Here is a 19057-nt window from a genome sequence, read left to right as displayed (position 1 = left end):
TATAGATTTTTTTGCTTTGAATACATTTTCGGTTTCTCTATGCCTCTTGTGGTTTGGTGACTCAAGTTGAGCTGCGAGATCGAACACTCTACTCTTCTAGTGGCACTCTTTCTTGAGTAACAGATATGGACTCCCCTCTCGAGTTCGTCCGACGATTTTCATGGTGCGGTGATTCAAGTTGAGCTTCGAGATCAATGACTCTACACTTCGAGTCGCTCTTTTTTCAAATATTTGACCTGACCTCCCCTCTCGGGTCTTCCAACAACTTTGGCGGCTTGAAATCCGAGTTAAGTAGCAAAATCAACTATACCCTGGCGATGTTTTTCATGATATGCTTCCACCGTGATCGAGTTACCTTGAGCCATTCCTTGATCTGAGAGGACTTTAAATAGGACGAAACGTAGGCTTAGGCTAGGTTGTGAAAGATGTAAGGAAGGCTGAGTCTGGATTCATTGAGGGGTAGATTGGACACGGGGTTTGTCTATTTTTGTTTCGAAAATATGATCTATGTCTCCTCCCATCGTCACACGAACTTGTTTAGGTAAGAGATTTAGGTCGAGCTTGAGATTAGACATTCGAGGTTTTTTGACTTTTTGATTTTTTGTACTTTTAGCCATTCACAGTTTATCCTCATGCGGGCCAAGAGTATACTTTGATATTTTTGTTTTGACTTTTGATTGTTTTTTTTTTTTGTTTATTTGATTTCCTTGATAGCGGTGATTTGCCCCGGTCCTGCGTTAAGAAATGAATGTGATAGCTCAAAAAGGGTTAACTGAGGGTAGATGGTTGTTCAGGTAGTAGAAAGATGGCATCTCTTCATTTCAAAGGATGACTTTTAGGCGTAATATTTTTTAACGATGTCGGCACTGATCGGTTGCGGAAAGACTTCCCCGTCCATCTCTGTGAGAATCAGCGCTCCTCCGGACAGTACCTTTTGGACGACGAAAGGCCCCTCGTAATTTGGACGAAACTTTCCTCTCGCATCTTCTTGTATTGGTAGAATCTTCTTCAAAACTAGGTCCCCTTGTGAGAACTTTCTAGGTTGAACCTTCTTGTTATAAGCTCGTGCTATTCTCCGTTGATAAGTTTGCCCATGACAGATTGCTGAAATTCGTTTCTCCTCTATTAAGTTTAACTGGTCGAATCGGGCTTGGACCCATTCTGCCTCATCCAATTCAACTTCTTTTAAGAATCGGAGGGAGGGAATCTCAACCTCAACGGGCAAGATTGCTTCCATTCCGTAGACCAGTGAATAAGGCGTTGTCCCAGTCGAAGTTCGGATTGACGTTCGATAAGCATGTAGAGCGAAGGGTAACATCTCGTGCCAATCCTTGTACGTAACGACCATTTTTTCGATGATCTTCTTGATGTTTTTGTTAGCGACTTCAACTGCTCCGTTCATCTTTGGTCCGTAAATGACTGAGTTGTGATGGGTGATCTGAAAATCCTTGCACATTTTGGACATGTCTTTGTTCTTGAGATTTTTGGCGTTATCGGTTACTATCCTGCTTGGAAGGCCGTACCGACATATTATGTTGTTCTTCACAAACTTCAAGACATCGCCCCTTGTAATATTGGCGTAGGACGCAGCTTCTACCCATTTTGAAAAGTAGTCGATGGCAACCAAGATGCAGCGATGCCCATTGGAAGCTTGAGGATTGATCTGCCCGATGACGTCCATGCCCCAGAGTGAGAAGGGCCAATGAGAAATCATATTGTGCAATTTTAAAGGTGGTGCATTGATTTTGTTGGCATAGATTTGACACAAATGACACTTCCGAACATGTTGGTACCCGTCGCTCTCTATAGTCATCCAGTAGTAATCCATTCTCATAATTTTCTTTGCGAGCATATGTCCATTCATGTGAGGTCCACAGACTCCTCCATGCACGGTCTTGATTAAGCGTTGAGCTTCTGTTTGTGTTACACACCTGAGGAGGACCTCGTGATGCGACTTTTTGTATAAGACTCCACTACTCAAGAAGAACTGTCCTGCCAATCTCTGAATAGTTTTTCGGTTGGTTGTTGTGGCATCGGGTGGGAAAGTTCGATCTTCTAAGAATGCCTTGATGTCTGCATACCATGATTTTTCCTCAGGTTCTTCGATCTCCACAAGCAAGCAATACGCTGGATCATCTTGAATACCAATCTCAAGAGGGTCGACTATGGTATCTTCAGAGATGCTGATCATTGATGCCAAAGTAGCCAATGCATCTACAAACTAGTTCTTAGCCCTCGACATATAACTGAATGAGACCTGGACGAAATTTGAGCACAAATCATCGAGATACTCATGATAAGGAACTAGTCTCTGTTCTCGGGTCTTCCATTCTCCCGTTGTCTGGTAGACTACTAGACTTGAGTCTCCGAATACGTATATTTCATCCACTTCAATGTTGATCGCTACTTTCAACCCCACAATGCATGCTTCGTACTTAACTTCGTTGTTGGAATACTGAAACCTTAATCTGATTGTAATGGGGATATGAATTCCGTCTGGCTGGAATAGGACTGCCCCAATTCCGTTTTCCTTTTGATTTACTGCTCCGTCGAAGTACATTTTCCAATTAGATTCTTCATCATCGTTCTCGGCTTCAGCAAACAAAATGGCTTCATCAGGAAAATTTGTCTTTAGTGGCTCATAGTCAGGCAGAGGGTGTTCCGTAAAGAAGTTAGCAATGACTTGTCCTTTGATGGCTTTTTGAGTGACATAGGTGATGTCGAACTCAGATAATAGTAGCTGCCATTTTACGGTACGTCCCGTTAGTGCCGACTTCTCGAAGAGATACTTCAAGGGGTCCATCCGAGTAATGAGCATAGTCAAGTAACTGAGCAAGTAGTGGCGTAACCGTTGTGATGCCCAGACAAGGGCACAACACGTCTTTTCGAGGGTTGAATAGTTTGCCTCGTAACTTGTGAACTTCTTGCTAAGGTAATAGATGGCTTGCTCTTTTCAGCTAGTTTCATCATGTTGCCCCAGTACACAACCCATAGAGTTTTCTTGCACGGAAATATACATTAGTAGAGGTCGACCTGGTATAGGTGGAACTAAGACTGGTAGATTAAGCAGGTATCTCTTAATCTTGTCGAAAGCTTCTTGACAGTTTTCATTCCATTCTTTCAGCTCATTTTTCTACAGTAATTTGAATACTGGCTCATAGATCGGTGTTAGTTGTGCGATGAACCGACTAATGTACTAAATTCTCCCTAGGAATCCCTTGATCTCTTTCTCTGATTTGGGTGACTCCATATTTATAATGTACTTTGTTTTGGCCGGATCGATCTCGATGCCTCTTCTACTGACAATGAACCCCAACAGCTTCCCTGATGTTGCTCCAAATACACATATTGCCAGATTGAGTCTTAAACTGTACTTCCTTAATCGATCAAACAATTTCTTCAAGTCTACCAGATGATTCTCGTCGAGATTTGATTTAGCTATCATGTCGTCCACGTATACTTATATCTCCTTGTCAATCATGTAATGAAACAAAGCAGTCATAGCTCGTTGATACGTTGTCCCAACATTCTTGAGACTGAATGGCATGACCTTATAGTGAAAGGTGCCCCAAGGTGTGATGAACACAGTCTTCTCTTGATCTTCTTTCACCATTTTTATTTGATTGTAACCCAAGAAGTCGTTCATGAAGGAGAACATACCGTGCCCTGCTGTATTATCGACCAAAGTGTCGATGTGTGGTAACGGAAAGTCATATTTAGGACTGGCTCTATTTAGATCCCGGTAGTCTACATACATGCGTACCTTTCCATCTTTCTTTGGTACATGAACGACATTAGTGAGCCACTCAGGGTAGGTGGATACTACGAGAAACCCTGCTTGGAACTGCTTCATTACTTCATCCTTGACTTTAAGTCTCTACTCTGATTTCAACCTTCGTAATTTTCGCTTGACTGGCTTACTTTCTGATCTAATAGGTACCTTGTGGATGACTAGATCTGTGTCTAACCTGGACATGTCTTGATAGGACCATGCGAAGACATCTTGGTACTGTTGTAAAAACTTTGTCATCTCTTCTTTCTGTTTAATCCTCAATAGGGCCCCGATCTTAATGATGTGTGGGTCATCTTTGGTGCCTAGGTTCACTGAATTTGTATCCTCTATATTTGGCTGAACACCCTTCTCGTTACGTTCCATAAGTTCTTTGATTTCTTTTGGAGGATACTCAACCTCTTCCTCTGACTCTTCTTCGATCCCCACGAGATCAAAGTTGAGCTCAAGGTCAAAGTCGTATTAATCTCTTTCATACTCTATTCTATCATAGGATTCCTTCAACTGAGGAAATTCTTTGAAAACCTTTGGTATTTTGAAGATTTCTGATTTTTTTAAGTTTTTGAAGACATTTGATTTTTTTGAATTTTGCAAAGTTTTTGATTTTTTTTTAAATTTTGAAAAATTTTGGATTTTTTGGATTTTTGATTTTTTTGGATTTTGAAAGATTTTTTATTTTTTTGGATTTTACGGATTATCCGTATACCTGAAACAAGATAAAGAAAAATCATGCAAATTCATTAGCGACGATAGTGAACCCCCAATATAGTCTTGCTCCGAGGACGAGGGCTCATTACGGTGTTCGGGCAAATGAGATTCTACTAATGGCATTTTCTTTTGAGGCCATAGGGATTCTGGCCCATGGCGACCTCGTAAGTGATTGGGTATTCTTTCCAATTCTTGAAAACTTACCTTTCTTTTGTCGGGTAGATATGTCTGGTGAGTGGCTCCCTTGATAGTTCAGATATGACCATTACTTCCGGATGACTGTTGTCAAGTCCAAGTACTTGTAGGGTGGGTGGAATTACGACAGATCTCCAATCGATTTGAAAGGGGAACAGTGATCTTTCTTCTTCGCATATTACGACTTCCACCTTAGCAGGCTCTCTTTCTTCTTCCTCTTAACTCCATTCGGAATCCCCTCCGAACAAGATGTCCATGCCATTTGTAAAAAGAATATGGGGACTCAACGAATGAGTCTTCTTGCAATTGAACGGGCTCGATATTTACTATACTTGGTTCTCCTGTGTGGTTCGTCGGTGGTAGTTCTCATAAGTCATCTGGCCTCTTCAAGGATTGTGGGAAGCTGATGCTGATGTGTGGTACTTTGTCCAAGTTCCATACATTAGGCTCTCGATCCTGTCTTCGTTCAAGTCGAAACTCCCTCTTTTTATCATTCATATCAGATATGTCCTTCCTCGTAGGCTTGAAACCAAGACCAAAGTAGGGAGTGTGTTTTTGCATGCTGATCAAAGTGGCCCTGCCTTTTCCTTTAGGCCCTAACCTTTGTTTCGGACGATATCCCGCCTTCTTCATCCCTCGTCCGATCATCAAATTTGTTTTTGAAAATTCTGCCTTTGTCTTCTCATTTCCCCTTGGGATATGGTTGATAGATGTGAACTGGAAAGTGTGATATCCCTCTTTGTCCCCAGTCATTTTCACATCTATATAAGGTACATCTGGCGATTGATCGATGGGTATAAGATTCTCAGCAAAGACGGAGATCACCCTTTGTCCCATAATGAATTTGACCCGTTGATGTAAGGAAGAAAGAACTGCTCCAGCGATATGAATCCAAGGTCTTCCTAGGAGGAGATTGAATGCTGAGGGTATGTCCAAGATCTCGAATGTCACTTCGAATGTGCATGATCCTATGGTGACAAGAAGATCCAGTTCTCCTAGCGACTCAATTTTTCTGTTGTCAAAAGCCCTGATGGTCCTCTTAGTCGGCTTGAGGTGAGACAATTCTGCATTTAGCTTGTGCAGAGTCTGTAGAGGACAAACATTTAGAACCGAGCCATTATCAATCAATACCCTTGCTACCATCATACCTTTGAACATTACCATAATGTGCAATGGCTCAATGTGTCCACGCCCCCCGTTGATAAATTCATCCTATGTGAAGGTGATCGGATTGGGGGCTATGATCTGACCTACTGTCTTTCCCAATTCTTCTGATGAGGTGGTCTCAGGTACATGTGCACTATTAAGGACTTTGAGTAATGCTTCCTGATGATGCTCTGAGTTTAAAAGCAGGTCAAAGATACTGATTTGAGCTAGCATTCTGTTCAACTGCTTAACTATGTTGTAATCACTCTTTCGAATGAGTTTGAGAAGGTCAGCTGCCTCCTTGTCAATTACTCTGCTCTTCTTCCTCTCTGGTTCTCCTTGTGGTATTTGTTCCTCCTCTACCAGCTTTCTTTTTCCCTTTTTTTTTCTTCTATCCTCTTCCTCGTTCTGTCTTTTTTGTTTTTTTCCTGGTACTTTGTAGCACCTCCCTGATCTAGTCATATGACCAATGTCCGTGATCATCGTCTTTTTTGGCTTCTCAACCCCTGCAGATGTCACAATCATTGTCTCATAACTCCATTGGACGGTTTGATTTGAGCGGTATGGAAATGATTTAGGGGATATGATAGTCATGGGTTGAGGGTCCGATTTTAGATGAAGGGTGAGAGGTGGTTGATTGGGCTTGACGGTTGATGTAGTGATGTTTGGGATTTGTGGGTTGGTGTAAGACAGGATGAGGGGTGGTCGGGAGGAGAAGCTTGAAGTTTGAGGGGTCGGTGCAGTGTAAGGTATGATAAGAGGTGGTTGGGAAGAAGGGCCTGAAGTCAGTATGGTGCAAGGTATAATGAGAGGTGGCCGAGAGGAAGAGCTTGAAGTTGATAATGTGTAGGGTATAATGAGAGGTAGTCGTGAAGGACTTGAGGTTCGGGAATTGGAGTGAATGGTGAGATTGGCTAGGTTGACTGGAAGTTGGGATAGTGGTTGGTTGGTTGTATCTTGTAGTAATGCATTGATGCTTGATGATGTTGGTTCTTTCCTCAAATTGACTCTAACTTTAGAGCCAATAGGTACTATCAAAACTGAAGGGTTGAAGCTCAGTTCATCCCTCTCTATGGCACTGACTGTTGGCCCATTGCCTCTCCCATTATGTGTCGGTAACGGGTTCTAATTGATATTCTGCTGAGGTACTTGGTCTGCCGGACCATCCAAGATGATCGTTTTCCTGTCAATTAGATTCTGAACTTGGTACTTGAGTTGCTAACATTGGTCAGTGGCACGCCCCGGTGCACCCATATGAAATTCGTAGAATTGATTGGGATTGTACCCTGGTCCCTTTATCGCATCTGGGTTTAGCTGCCTCTTAGTGAGATATTCTCCCCTGAGTAGTGCTGGGAGTAGTTCGGATAGAGTCATAGGCAAACGAGTGAAGACTCGAGGGATCCTGTTGGGTCTATGCTGCTCGGTTTGATGATTCTGGGCAAATTGTGGGTTCTGACCAAATACGGGATTTTAACCAAACTGAAAGGCTTGCAGAATAGGTGTTGCTTGAGGCAGGTTAAACTGGGGTGTTTGCGACTTCTAGCTTGGTGCTGAGATGAAGAAAAGATGAACAGGTTGTACATTATTCACTTGGGGTTCATCATTTTTCTTGTTCAAGACCATCGGTTTCCGTTGAGTAGACCCCCCTGTTGGTGCCTTTAGATTAGACAAGTCGTAGATCAGTCTTGACCGAATAGCGTCTTCAATTCGATCCGTCACTTGGACCAATGACGAGAAGCTTGCAGTTGTATGACCCATTAAATGTGTGTAGAATGAGTGGTCCAGAGTTGAGATGAATATGGTGTTCATCTCTTGTTCAGTCATTGGTAGCTTAACTTTAGAAGTCGATTCTCGCCACCTTTGGGCATATTCTTTCACACTTTCCTTTGGCTTCAGAGTCATCTCGGCCATGTCATTTCTGTCCAATCCCATGTCTGTATTGAACTGTATTCCTCGAAGAAAATTGTGGCCAGATCCTACCAGCTCTTAATTCGAGAATGATCTAATTGAGAGAACCACGAGAGGGCCGCCCCTGTTAGACTCTTTTGGAAGAGCTGAACCAACAACCTGTCATCGTCATCAAACTGGCACATATACCCACAATAGAGCTTCAAGTAGGACAGAGGACACCCAATGCCATTGTATTTTTCAAAGTTGGGACACTTGAACTTTAGCAGCAATGATGCATTAGGGTATAGGCACAGATCTTTGAATCTCATTCCATTTGTGGAGTCTTTGCCTTTCATCCTTCTGATCTCTTCCTCGACTGCCTCGAGCTTGCTTGCAAGTCTCTCCTCTGTGGTACTCCTTACCTTACCTGCCTTGAATTCACATTCTTCATCTTGAACGACCTCATGTCGTGGTGGATTGTAATGAATGTGAATTGGAGGTCCTTGATTGGTAGGAACGGTGGGTGGTGAGGTATTCTGTACTTGCAAAGGTTGTTGTTGTGGTTGCTCTAGCATGGCCTGATTTGAGCCAAAAGCTTGATGTTGGATAGCCTGGATGATACTTGGATTGGCCATCATCAGATCAAGAATCTTATCGTATTTTCCTAGTGCCTTCACTACCAAATCAAGCTGTGAGGCGAGATCCGTTATTACTTTTGTCGCTGTCTGCTGAGGTTGCTCTGAAGTGCTCATGGTTGGTTGCGAGCGTAGAAAATACGGAGGATTGTCTGGTGGTAAGTACTTCTTTCTGAGTCGTTTGGCCACCGGTGGATAAGAGGTTAGGCGTTAATATATCATTTACATAATGAAGATGCATGATGATTTATTTGGTCAGCTTGGATTAATTGGTAAAGTTGTATTAAGGTGTGAGGAGGGCAACACAGAAGACAGAAGTCAGTTCTGAAGAACTATTTCTATCAGCAGATGGTCGGTGGCAGAACCGGGATTCTGTTGGTAGGACCGACAGTATAGCCTTCGACAGATGTTGGTGGGACCGACGCCTCCTGCCGACAGCATAAAAATTTCTCACGGTTCTTGGGTTCGTCGGTGGCAAAAACCTCATTCTGTCAATCTGAAGGGTGGGAAATCAAATATAAGGTATGAGGAAGGCAACACAGAAGACGGAAGTCAAATTTGAAGAATTGTTTCTGTCAGCAGATGGTTGGTGGCAGAATCGGGATTCTATCGGTGGGACTGATAGTATAGCCTTCGGCAGATGTCGGTGGGACCGACGCCTCCTACCGACAACATAAAAATTTCTCACGGTTCTTAGGTTCTTCGGTGGCAGAAACCTCATTCTGTCGGTGGGACCGACAGAATGCCTTCGGCAGGTGCCGGTGGCACCGACCCTTCCCACCAACCGCACTGAATCATCACTCGAACTTTCAAGTTTTCGATCCCTTTTTCGGATTCTTCTTCCGTTCTTCGAATCATTCAACCCACCCATGAGTTTATGGTTAAAACTTGATAAAACATAATCAAAACATCTACTTCTACCATGAATTTAAAATCAAACAACAACTTTCTACGATTTAAATGCAAACAATAAGTTTTGTTTCAAAACCTAAATGCACATTTCGAAATCTAAAGTTACCAATAGGAATCGAAAGTCCCCTACTTGATTTGTGGACGTCGATCGTGATAAACTCGCACAATGATCAAGGTTGGTGGTGAAAGAGTTGATGCTGAGTTGAGTTTGATGTAAAGAGGACGAGGGTTTGCAACTCCTTCGACAACGGCACTCTCCTCCACTTCTGCCCTAGAAGACGAGTCTCTACTAACAAGGTGAAGCTCCGAGTGTGATGATACCCTAAGTTACTCTTCGATTTTTGATGGAAGGTGAGGAAACGGATGTGAATGGGTTAACAAAGAGGGTGAGGTTGTAGCTATCGTCGTAGCCGACAACTTTGTCTTCTTTGTCGGGGTTCAACGGTCATTCGCTCTCAACGGATCTTGAGGAAAAGAGAGGAGAAAATCCTAGGTTGAGAAAATATGAGTTTTTGGTTCTTTAGAGAAAATGGAAACAAATGAGAATAAAAGTAAGTTTACTTTCTTTTATAAAAAGCTGATGGCATACTTGTAATTTTCCCATCATTTCTAGTTTCGACCGTAACTTGACTATCCGGACTCGAAAAATGACAAACGAGTATATCGTTTCGAATAATTTTTCGTTGCGGACCTAATGATGTCATCAAAGTTTTTTGATTCTTGCTCTAACAAAATTTTACTATTTTGGATCCCACTTAACGCGAAATTCGAGGATTCGTTAACTTTTTCACCCAAACTCGAATTCAAGTTTGCTTATAGGCTAAAGTATATATTTCGATCATTTTGAAACTAATGGAGAAGTCGATTTTCAACAAAAATGAACTTAGCATAATCCGAGTACTTTACTCTAAGTTATCTTTTTAGAATATTCTTTGAATAAATACTATCTGATCTCCTCGAGATACGAGTTAAAAATATGGGGTGTTACAAACTTGAACCTTCCCTAGTGAAGATCGATCGGATTTACTTGGTGAAATCGCCTCGACCCGTTCTTCACTAAATAGTGGATAGGGGTCTGATTTATAAATGGGGGACTTTTGAGAAATAGGAGTCACCACCTAGTTTAGGTCTAGGAACCATAAATAACTCCAAATTGATATGGGTTGGTCCACGGATCAAAGATATGGATAAAGGGTTAGATTACGGATTTCGGAAGGTGTTAGGCATCGAACCCTCCCGATCAAGATGATCGTTTTCTACTACAATCTAAAATCATCCTATGGTCAACCTACAAAAACTATTGTCAAGGTCACAGTCCAATCACCATCATCAATTTATGTGTGATTTTCCAAACAAATCCTATGGCTAAATTGTCCCAGCTGTTACATGATCATTTTTTGAATTCCACAAAATATGGAAGGGTTTGAAAAAGCCCTAATTAGCTCCATGACCTGAAATCAATTAAGAAATTCCACCTGCGAGTATTCCCCAAACTGTCCAAAATAGAAACTCATGAGAATATTCTAAATAGGAAGATTACAAATAGAAACCTGTCAAATTGGGACTTATAATATTTCCAAATTAGGAATGTGAAATTTCCTAAATTAGAATTCAAGAGATATATGCTGAATTCCCAAATTAAAAATTTAAAAAGATACACTTTCTAAAATAGAACATTCCTAAAATGTAAGTTTCTAAATTTGAAACTCCCAAATTTCCATGAACATGAACCTCCTAAATATAAAAATGTAGAATCTTCTAAATTGGAAAATTACTAAAATATGAAATTTCTGAATTAGAAATCTATGAATATTCTCCCAAAATAGGAAACTATGCAATCCCATATTAGAAAGTTTTCAAATTTGAGTTTTCTAATGATCCACAAATAATCTCCAAAAAGGAAAATTATATAAACAATGAAGTCCCAAATTAAAAGATTGTGAATTTTCCAAAAATCATCAAATTAGAAACTTACCAAATAACAAAGAATCTAGGATATCATACTTACTAAAGTGGAGATTGCCAAATATCATTGCATAAAATTTTCAAATTTGAAAGAAAAATCTACAAGAAAATTTCCATGTTCATCGAATCCTTAAACTAACCAAAACAAGCATGCGTACATGATTTTCTATTTTGTCAAAATAATAGTCATTCAACAACATGCACATTCGTTAAAGCAAAAGATACATCAACCACATGGAAAAATCTGAAAATAATACGAAGAGTTTGAATATCATCAGAAATCATGAAAATCCAATTCGAGCATAGTGATCATGATGTTTAAAGAAAAAAAGAAATCCCCTAATCCTACTAACATGCAAAAAAAAAAAAAATTAAAATAAAATAAAATAAAACACCTAGAAACCTACATAAAAAAAAATTAAAGAATAAAAAGATTCTCCTAACCTATTGACGTGCAAAAAACCTATCAATACGTAAAAGAACAAATAAAACACAAAAAATTGTGCATAAAAAAATAAAATAAAAAATAAAAATAAAAATAAAAAAATAAAAAATCAAACATTCTCCCAATCCAGTCAATATGCAAAGTAAATATAAAGAAACCTCTAATCCTATCAAAAAAATAAAAAATAAAAAATAAAACACCTAGAAACCTACATAAAAAAAACTAAAGAATAAAAGATTCTCCTAACCTATTGACATGCAATAAGAAAGAAAAAAGTAAAAAACAAAAATTAAAAAGTTTGGAACATACGCATAAAACAAACATTCTTCCAATCCTATTTATAAAAATATGAAAACAAATAAAAGAAATCTATAATCCTACTCCGATGCAAGAGTAAAAAAAAGAAACATAACAAAAACATTCTCCTAGCCCTAGAACATATTTTTTTTTATCAATATGCAATAAAAATACAAAGAAAAAATAAAAAAATAAAAAATATCAAAAGAGTGACAAAATTCATCATATAGCATCACTAAAAAAAATCTATCTCGTACCAACTTCACGATGATCATGACGTCACAAATCGGCATAACTTCACATGAAGGCAAATTTTAGCCTACAAAACAGAGAGAGGAATATATAGAATGCCACGAAGGATGAAGGGGAAAAGAAAGAAAACAGAGAAATAAAAAAAAACTAACAACAATTACCTGTAGGATGAAATAGTAAAGAATTGGTTCCCTCAGATACAACTCCAAAACTTGTATGCACTGTGGCTGTGGAGATGCAAGCAGGTAGAGAGAGGGGACTTCCTTTCATAGAGAGAAGTAGAATAAGATTGTTGGGAGTTGGGCAGCAAGGAACAGAGAGAGAGGATGGCTGGTTGTGTTGTGTGATGAAGGAGATGAAAACAGAGAGAGACGTTGCTGAAAAAAATGTGGGGCAGCAAGAAAACGTTGCAGGGATTGTAGGGAAGATGGGGGTAGCAGGGTGAGGTAGTTGTTGCTGGTTTAGTGGGGGAGAGGAAAGTGACAGCAAGGTTGGGCAATACAGATAAGAATAAGTGGAAGAAGATGAGGCTGAGATGGACCTGAAGAGAAGAGAGGGAATGAAGATGGGGGTTGGTTCAGCCGAAGGGGCAGGTTCAAAAGTCTAAGAGCTACCAAAAGAAGAGAGATGAGAAGGCTTGAGGCATTGGTGCAGCAGCCATCCGAGAAGAAGGCATGAACAAAGAATAAGCCGGAGATGAGAGAATTCAAGAAGAAGGAGACGTCCTTCTTTATATTGAAACTCAGTTTTTATTTTTCATTTTTTTTTCTCTTTCTAATTTTTTGATTTTCTTTCTCCTATTTTCTTTCAATTAACACGTATTTCTCTTCTATAGCTTTTTATTTCTTTTTTGGGAGATTGGTGGTGGGGCAATCCCACGCTACTCGCATTACAATAATTATCCACCACCGGGTTGTGATTGGTTGACTTAATTTTGCTTCCATTGGTTGAGTATTAATTCGATTTTGGATTGGGTTAATTGGATTTTAAATTTGTTGATTAGCTTTTTAATTTAATTTTAATGGTTGGTAAATTGGAATTTTGGTCAATTGATTTTAGAATTTTTTTTTATTGGTTTTAATTTCTTGATTGCGTTTTGATTTTAATCTTATCGGTTGTTTGATTTTTAAATGTTTAATTGTTGCTTGATTTTAGTCTTAATTGTTTAATTACTTAATTTTAATTGTTGCTTAATTACTGCTATATTTTAATTTTAATTTTTTTATTGTTTAACTTTTAATTTGAGTTTTATTTTTAGTTTTAATTGTTTGAATTTTTTAATTTGAGTTTTATTTTTGGTTTGAATTGTTTAATTTTTAATTTGAGTTTTATTTTTCGTTTTAATTGTTTGAATTGTTTAATTTTTAATTTGAATTCTATTTTTAGTTAGATTTGGTTTTAACTGAATTTCAATTTTTATTACATTTTCCTAAGGATCGGGATCTCTAAGTTGAATTTGGAGGTTGAGGGGGGTTTCGGTCATTTTTATAATTTTTCCTAAATTTTTTTGTTTTCGTCGGTTTGGGTCCCGTTAGACTCGAAATCATGTTATGAGTGTAATGGAGGTACTTTCGAAGTCTCTCGGAGGTCCAAAATTTATGAGAGGTATTTCCATCATTTGGTCAATTTTTGTGAATTTTTACGAATTCTAGCGTAAGGTTTATTTTAGTCTCAACGTGATTATTTCTATGTTTCAACGTCGTATTTTCCTAGCGTGGCAAGGTCTCTAGGTTATTGAACTATGTAGCGAACCTAAGTGTACGTGCTTTCTAAATTAGGTGTAACGTGTGGAGATCCTAAGCGTGCGTAAATTTCTATGTCGAGTCGTAACGAGTAAGGGAGATGAAAAGAGTGGAAACTGAGGGAATCAGAGATAGTACTCACAAGCCTTCGAATTCTTTGTGATCATCATTAAGAATTCACAGTAACCGAGTGACGAATTGTCGAATTTGGCAAATGTAAAAATGGGGTATCTACAGATGCCCCTCTTTGGCAGAGAGTGGAACCAAACTAGATGGCCAACTACTGTGATAGATAGCACGACATCCGAATGCCAAAGCTAGTGACAGCTCATTTTGCAGCCTGATTCGGTAATTTGTCGAGACGTCCAGATCCTTGAGAGTAACCTCTCCTTAGACTTAAAATGTCAAATCCTAGAACTTTGAGAAATTTTCCTTGACTGATGCAAATGTATTGCGAGTGTGTGTGCAATTGTGCAGTGATGATTTTGAAAAGGCGCATCTCCATTCTGCGCATTCATGTTGGGAGGATAACAAGTTTACAATAGAAAACATGTGTAAACATAAAATCTAAGCAGACCCTAAGCATAATCCGAGAAAACCCTCGGCGATATCTGAACAAAATCTGAGAAGACCCTCGGTGGTATCTGAGCCCTCGGCGGCATCTGAGCAAAATCTGAGAAGACCCTCGGTGGTATCTAAGCATAATCTGAGAACACCCTCGGAGGCATCTGAGCAAAATCTGAGTATAATTCGAGAAAACCCTCAGCGGCATCTGAGCAAAATCTGAGCATAATCCGAGAAAACCCTCGGCAGTATCTGAGCATAATTCGAGAACACCCTCGGCGGCATCTGAGCAAAATCTGAGTATAATCCTCAGCGGCATCTGAGCAAAATCTGAGCATAATCCGAGAAAACCCTCAGCGGTATCTGAGCATAGTCCGAGAACACCTTCGGCGGCATCTGAGCAAAATCTGAGTATAATCCGAGAAAACCCTCGGTGACATCTGAGTAAAATCTGAGCATAATCCGAGAAAACCCTCGGCTGTATCTGAGCATAATCCGAGAACACCCTCGGCAGCATCTGAGAAAAATCTAACTATAATCCGAGAAAACCCTCGGCGGCTTCTGAGCAAAATCTGAGCATAATCCGAGAAAACCCTCGGTGGTATCTGAGCAAAATCTGAGCATAATCCGAGAACACCCTCAACGGTATCTTAGCATAATCCGAGAACACCCTCGGCGGCATCTGAGCAAAAGTTGAATGTCTTACTCTACATACTCGGGGTGGAAGAGTAATGGATTATTTTGGGCAAAACAACACTTTAAAAAAAAAGTTGAATTTTATGAAGGTCCGGTTGACGTTTTAACTTTCTTTGAACCTCGGGTGTTTCAAAAAAATGTTATCAAGAAGGTAACCTTTAATTTAGAGTGAACCTTATCTTTTGGGGTCAAAATTGACTTAGCTTCAAAAAATGCCCCTAATTTGATGGGGAACGTTGTATTGAGGATAATTGAACATGTTTGTAAAACGAAATGCCCCTAGTGTAGGGGGAAATATACTTCTAAATAAGAAGGAATGCCCCTCAATATGAAAATTAGAAGTCTTAGATTATCACAAGTGCAATAAGGGTTCACTCTTAATTTTGACTTTATTGAAGATCATGAGTCGGGTTCAACTGTTGGAACCAAATATCCACTCTTGAGATTCATCTTGGAGATCACATTCTTCTCATTTTGGTTCTCTTAGGAAAATAAAACTGTTCAGATCAATCGTAGAAAAGATACATGTGGTTTCTGAGTCATTGCTTGGTTTGAGTTGGGAATAGAGGCTTGGTCATTCGGACTTCTGATGCTCTAGTTTGCCTTATTTTCGACTCAATGAAGATTTTATTTTATTTTTTTGATTGCTCTAATTTTTACCTAGATTGCCTTTTCAAGTTTTCAATCTAGCAAACTTGCTCTAGCTTTTACCTAGATCACCTTTTCAGGTTTTCGATTTAGCGAGCTTACAATTTTCTTTACTCTAATTGTTGCCAAGGCCGTCCTTTCCGATTTTCAACCTTGTGAGTTTGTCTTAATTTTTGCCTAAGTTGCCCTCTCGGATTTTCAACTTAAAAGGCTTTATTTTCGCTTTTATTCCTTTTTGAACTTCTGGAGTTACTGTCTGATCATGCTTTGTTTCCTTCCTTGACTTATTCACACGGTACTTAGGAGGACTTTCATAGGTAAGCTTAGGACTGGGCATAAAAGAAAGGAATTTTAAGGCTCAAAACCCAAATGCCCTTTGTGCGGCATTTTTTAAGTTATTTTCTTTTTCTTTGAATTTTCTTCCCCATTTTGATAATATCATTTTTTTATTTTGATGTGGTCGAGCCTGAAGTAACTTCTCAGGTTGCCTACGTACCCCAGAATTTTGGGATCAGACCAAAACATAGTTTGAATATTCCCTCTCCTAGGTTGGGTAATCAGGTTGAGAAAGAAAAAAAACATTTTATTTTATTTTATTATTTTTTTTTTGAGAAAGGCTGCGAGGGGCTGAGAAAAGAGATGTGTGAACTAGGTAATAGGAAAATTAGTTCGACCAAAGATGGCCTCCTTAAATGTAGTACCACTTGATCTGGTCAAGGTTCGTCGGTTCTAGTAGTTTGACACCATCGTGATCTTGAAATCTGACAGCTTTCCCAGGTAGTACCTCCTTAATGATGAAGGGACTTCCCCAATTGGTCTTGAATTTGCCTCTAGAATCGAAAATGGGTACTCGATTCTCTTTAAGTACTACATCCCCAATTTGCAAGTCTTGAACTTTAACTCTTTTATCAAACGCTCGAGCTACTCTTCTTTCATAAGCTTGCACGGGTACAGGGCTCTAAGTCGTTTTTCATCAATTAAATGTAGCTCTTCGTACCGGTGACGAACTCATTCTGCTTTTGATAATTGACTTTCCATTAAGATCCTGAGGGAAGGGATTCCATTTCAACCGGTATGACAGTTTCCATTCCGTATACAAGTGAATACGGGGTGACTCCAGTGGAGGATCATATTGAGGTGCGGTACGCCCAGAGCGCCAATGGTAATTTTTTAGACCAATCCCTGTGCAATTGACACATTTTCCTGATGATCGTCTTGAGATTCTTATTGGCTGCTTCCACTGCTCCATTAGTTTGAGAACGGTAGGGAGATGATTTGTGATGTCGGATCTTGAATTTTGAACACAGTGTAATGACTTCAGCTTTGAAATGTGACCCATTATCCAAAATTAGTTCAGAAGGTACCCCATATCGACTGATAATATGCACTTGGATGAACTTGGCAACTTTAGATGTGGTGAGAACGGCGTACGAAGCGGCTTCTACCCATTTTGTGAAGTAATCAATGGCCACTAGAATGTACTCATGTCCATTCGATGCTTTAGGTGTGATTTTACCAATTATATCAATTCCCCAAACAAAGAACGGCCATGATGAGGTCAAACCAACTAGCTGAGATGGCGGAACGTGTATGAGGTTAGCGTGTATTTGACACTTATGACAGGTCTTTACCAAATGATGACAATCTGTTTCCATTGTCGGTCAATAATACCCTTGCCTCATGATTCGTTTGGCTAGCATTTTCCCACTTATGTGCGGTCCACAATCTCCCGAATGCAGTTCTGATATTATTCGTTCAGCTTGATTTTCGTCAACACATGACAAATGGATTCCGTCATATGATCTCTTATATAAATTCCCTGCACATAGTATGAACTGGGATGCGAATCTCTGCAGAGTTTGTCGTTCTTTCCTAGATGCTTCAATCGGGAACTCTTGTTTTTCTAGGACTTTCTTGATGTCAGTATACCATGGCTTTCCGTCAGGGAGTCGAGCAGCGATGTCGACCTGGTAGCAATATGCAGGTTTATATTTGATTTCGATTGTGATGGGCCTTAGTTCCATGCCTGGAGGTAAATGGATCATTGAAGAAAGAGTAGCTAGGGCATTTGCGAAAATGTTATCTTCCGTTGCTAGATGTTGAAACAAGATGGTTTTGAATTTCCTCACCAGATTTAACAGATATTCATGATAAGGTTTCAGTTTCGCATCCTTGGTTTTCCACTCTTCCAACGATTGATGTATGACCAAGGCCAAATCTCCAAATACTTCAATTTTTGTGATACCAAAATTCAATGCATCCTCTAACCCGGTGATACACGCTTCATATTCAACTGTATTATTCGTATTGGAGAAAGCTAGCTTAATAGCGGTCGGAATATGGCATTTTTTGAGAGATAACAAAACCGCCCCTATTCCATACCCATTTTGATTTGCAGCTTCGTCGAAGTATAGTTGCCATACTTGGTCTCGCAGTTCTTCTTCGAGGTTCAGGATATTTTCATATGGGAATTGATCGACAGGTCTTATTCCCTCTATTACGGGATGGTCGGCCAAGTACTCTACTATTGCTCTTCCCTTGATAGACTTTTGTGTAACATGCTTGATATTGAATTCTGATAACAGTAGTAACCATCGTGCAGTCCTTCCTGTCAATGTCGACTTTTCAAAGAGATATTTTAGGTGATTCATCCGCGATAACAAAATGACTGAATGGGAAAGCATGTATTGTCGAAGCCTTTGAGTAGCCCATACTAATGCTAGGCAAGTCTTTTCAAGAGTTGAGTATTTCCTTTCGTATTCTAACATTTGCTTGCTGATGTAATAGATGGCTCTTTCTTTGTGATTGTCTTTGTCATACTGTGCTAACATACATCCCATAGCTTCTTCTATACTGACAGGTAAAGGAGAAGAGGTTCACCCGGGGTAGGCGGAACCAGAATAGGCGGATTCGCGAGATACTCTTTGACTTGATCAAAGGCTTTTTGGCATTGCTCATTTCACACTGTCGGTTCATTCTTTTTGAGAAGTTTGAATATCGGCTCACATACATTGGTGAGCTGAGCGATGAATCTGCTGACATATTGAATTCTGCCTAAAAACCCTCAAATCTGCTTTTCAGTCTTAGGCGGTACCATTTCCTGTATAGTTTTGATTTTCCCAGGGTCCACTTCAATCCCTCTTTGACTGACCACGAATCCTAGTAATTTTCC

At 39.7% G+C, this 19057-nt stretch overlaps 1 protein-coding gene across 1 annotated transcript; it reads right to left on the bottom strand.

The window, feature by feature from the left end:
• Window positions 1-8647: 8647 nt before the first annotated feature.
• On the bottom strand, window positions 8648-18536 carry LOC147381137 (uncharacterized). The gene is made up of 2 exons (XM_086430800.1): window positions 18015-18536; window positions 8648-8860 (listed from the first exon to the last, which is right to left on the bottom strand). The coding sequence occupies exons 1-2, from the start codon at window positions 18534-18536 to the stop codon at window positions 8648-8650; spliced, it is 735 nt and encodes a 244-aa protein (XP_086286926.1).
• Between the last annotated feature and the right edge of the window lie 521 nt (window positions 18537-19057).

Source organism: Akebia trifoliata, unplaced genomic scaffold, assembly GCF_017979445.1.
Source record: "Akebia trifoliata isolate Shusen 1 unplaced genomic scaffold, ASM1797944v1 Contig00728, whole genome shotgun sequence".
Classification (NCBI taxonomy): domain Eukaryota; kingdom Viridiplantae; phylum Streptophyta; class Magnoliopsida; order Ranunculales; family Lardizabalaceae; genus Akebia; species Akebia trifoliata.
This window is presented reverse-complemented; position numbering and strand designations above follow the sequence as displayed.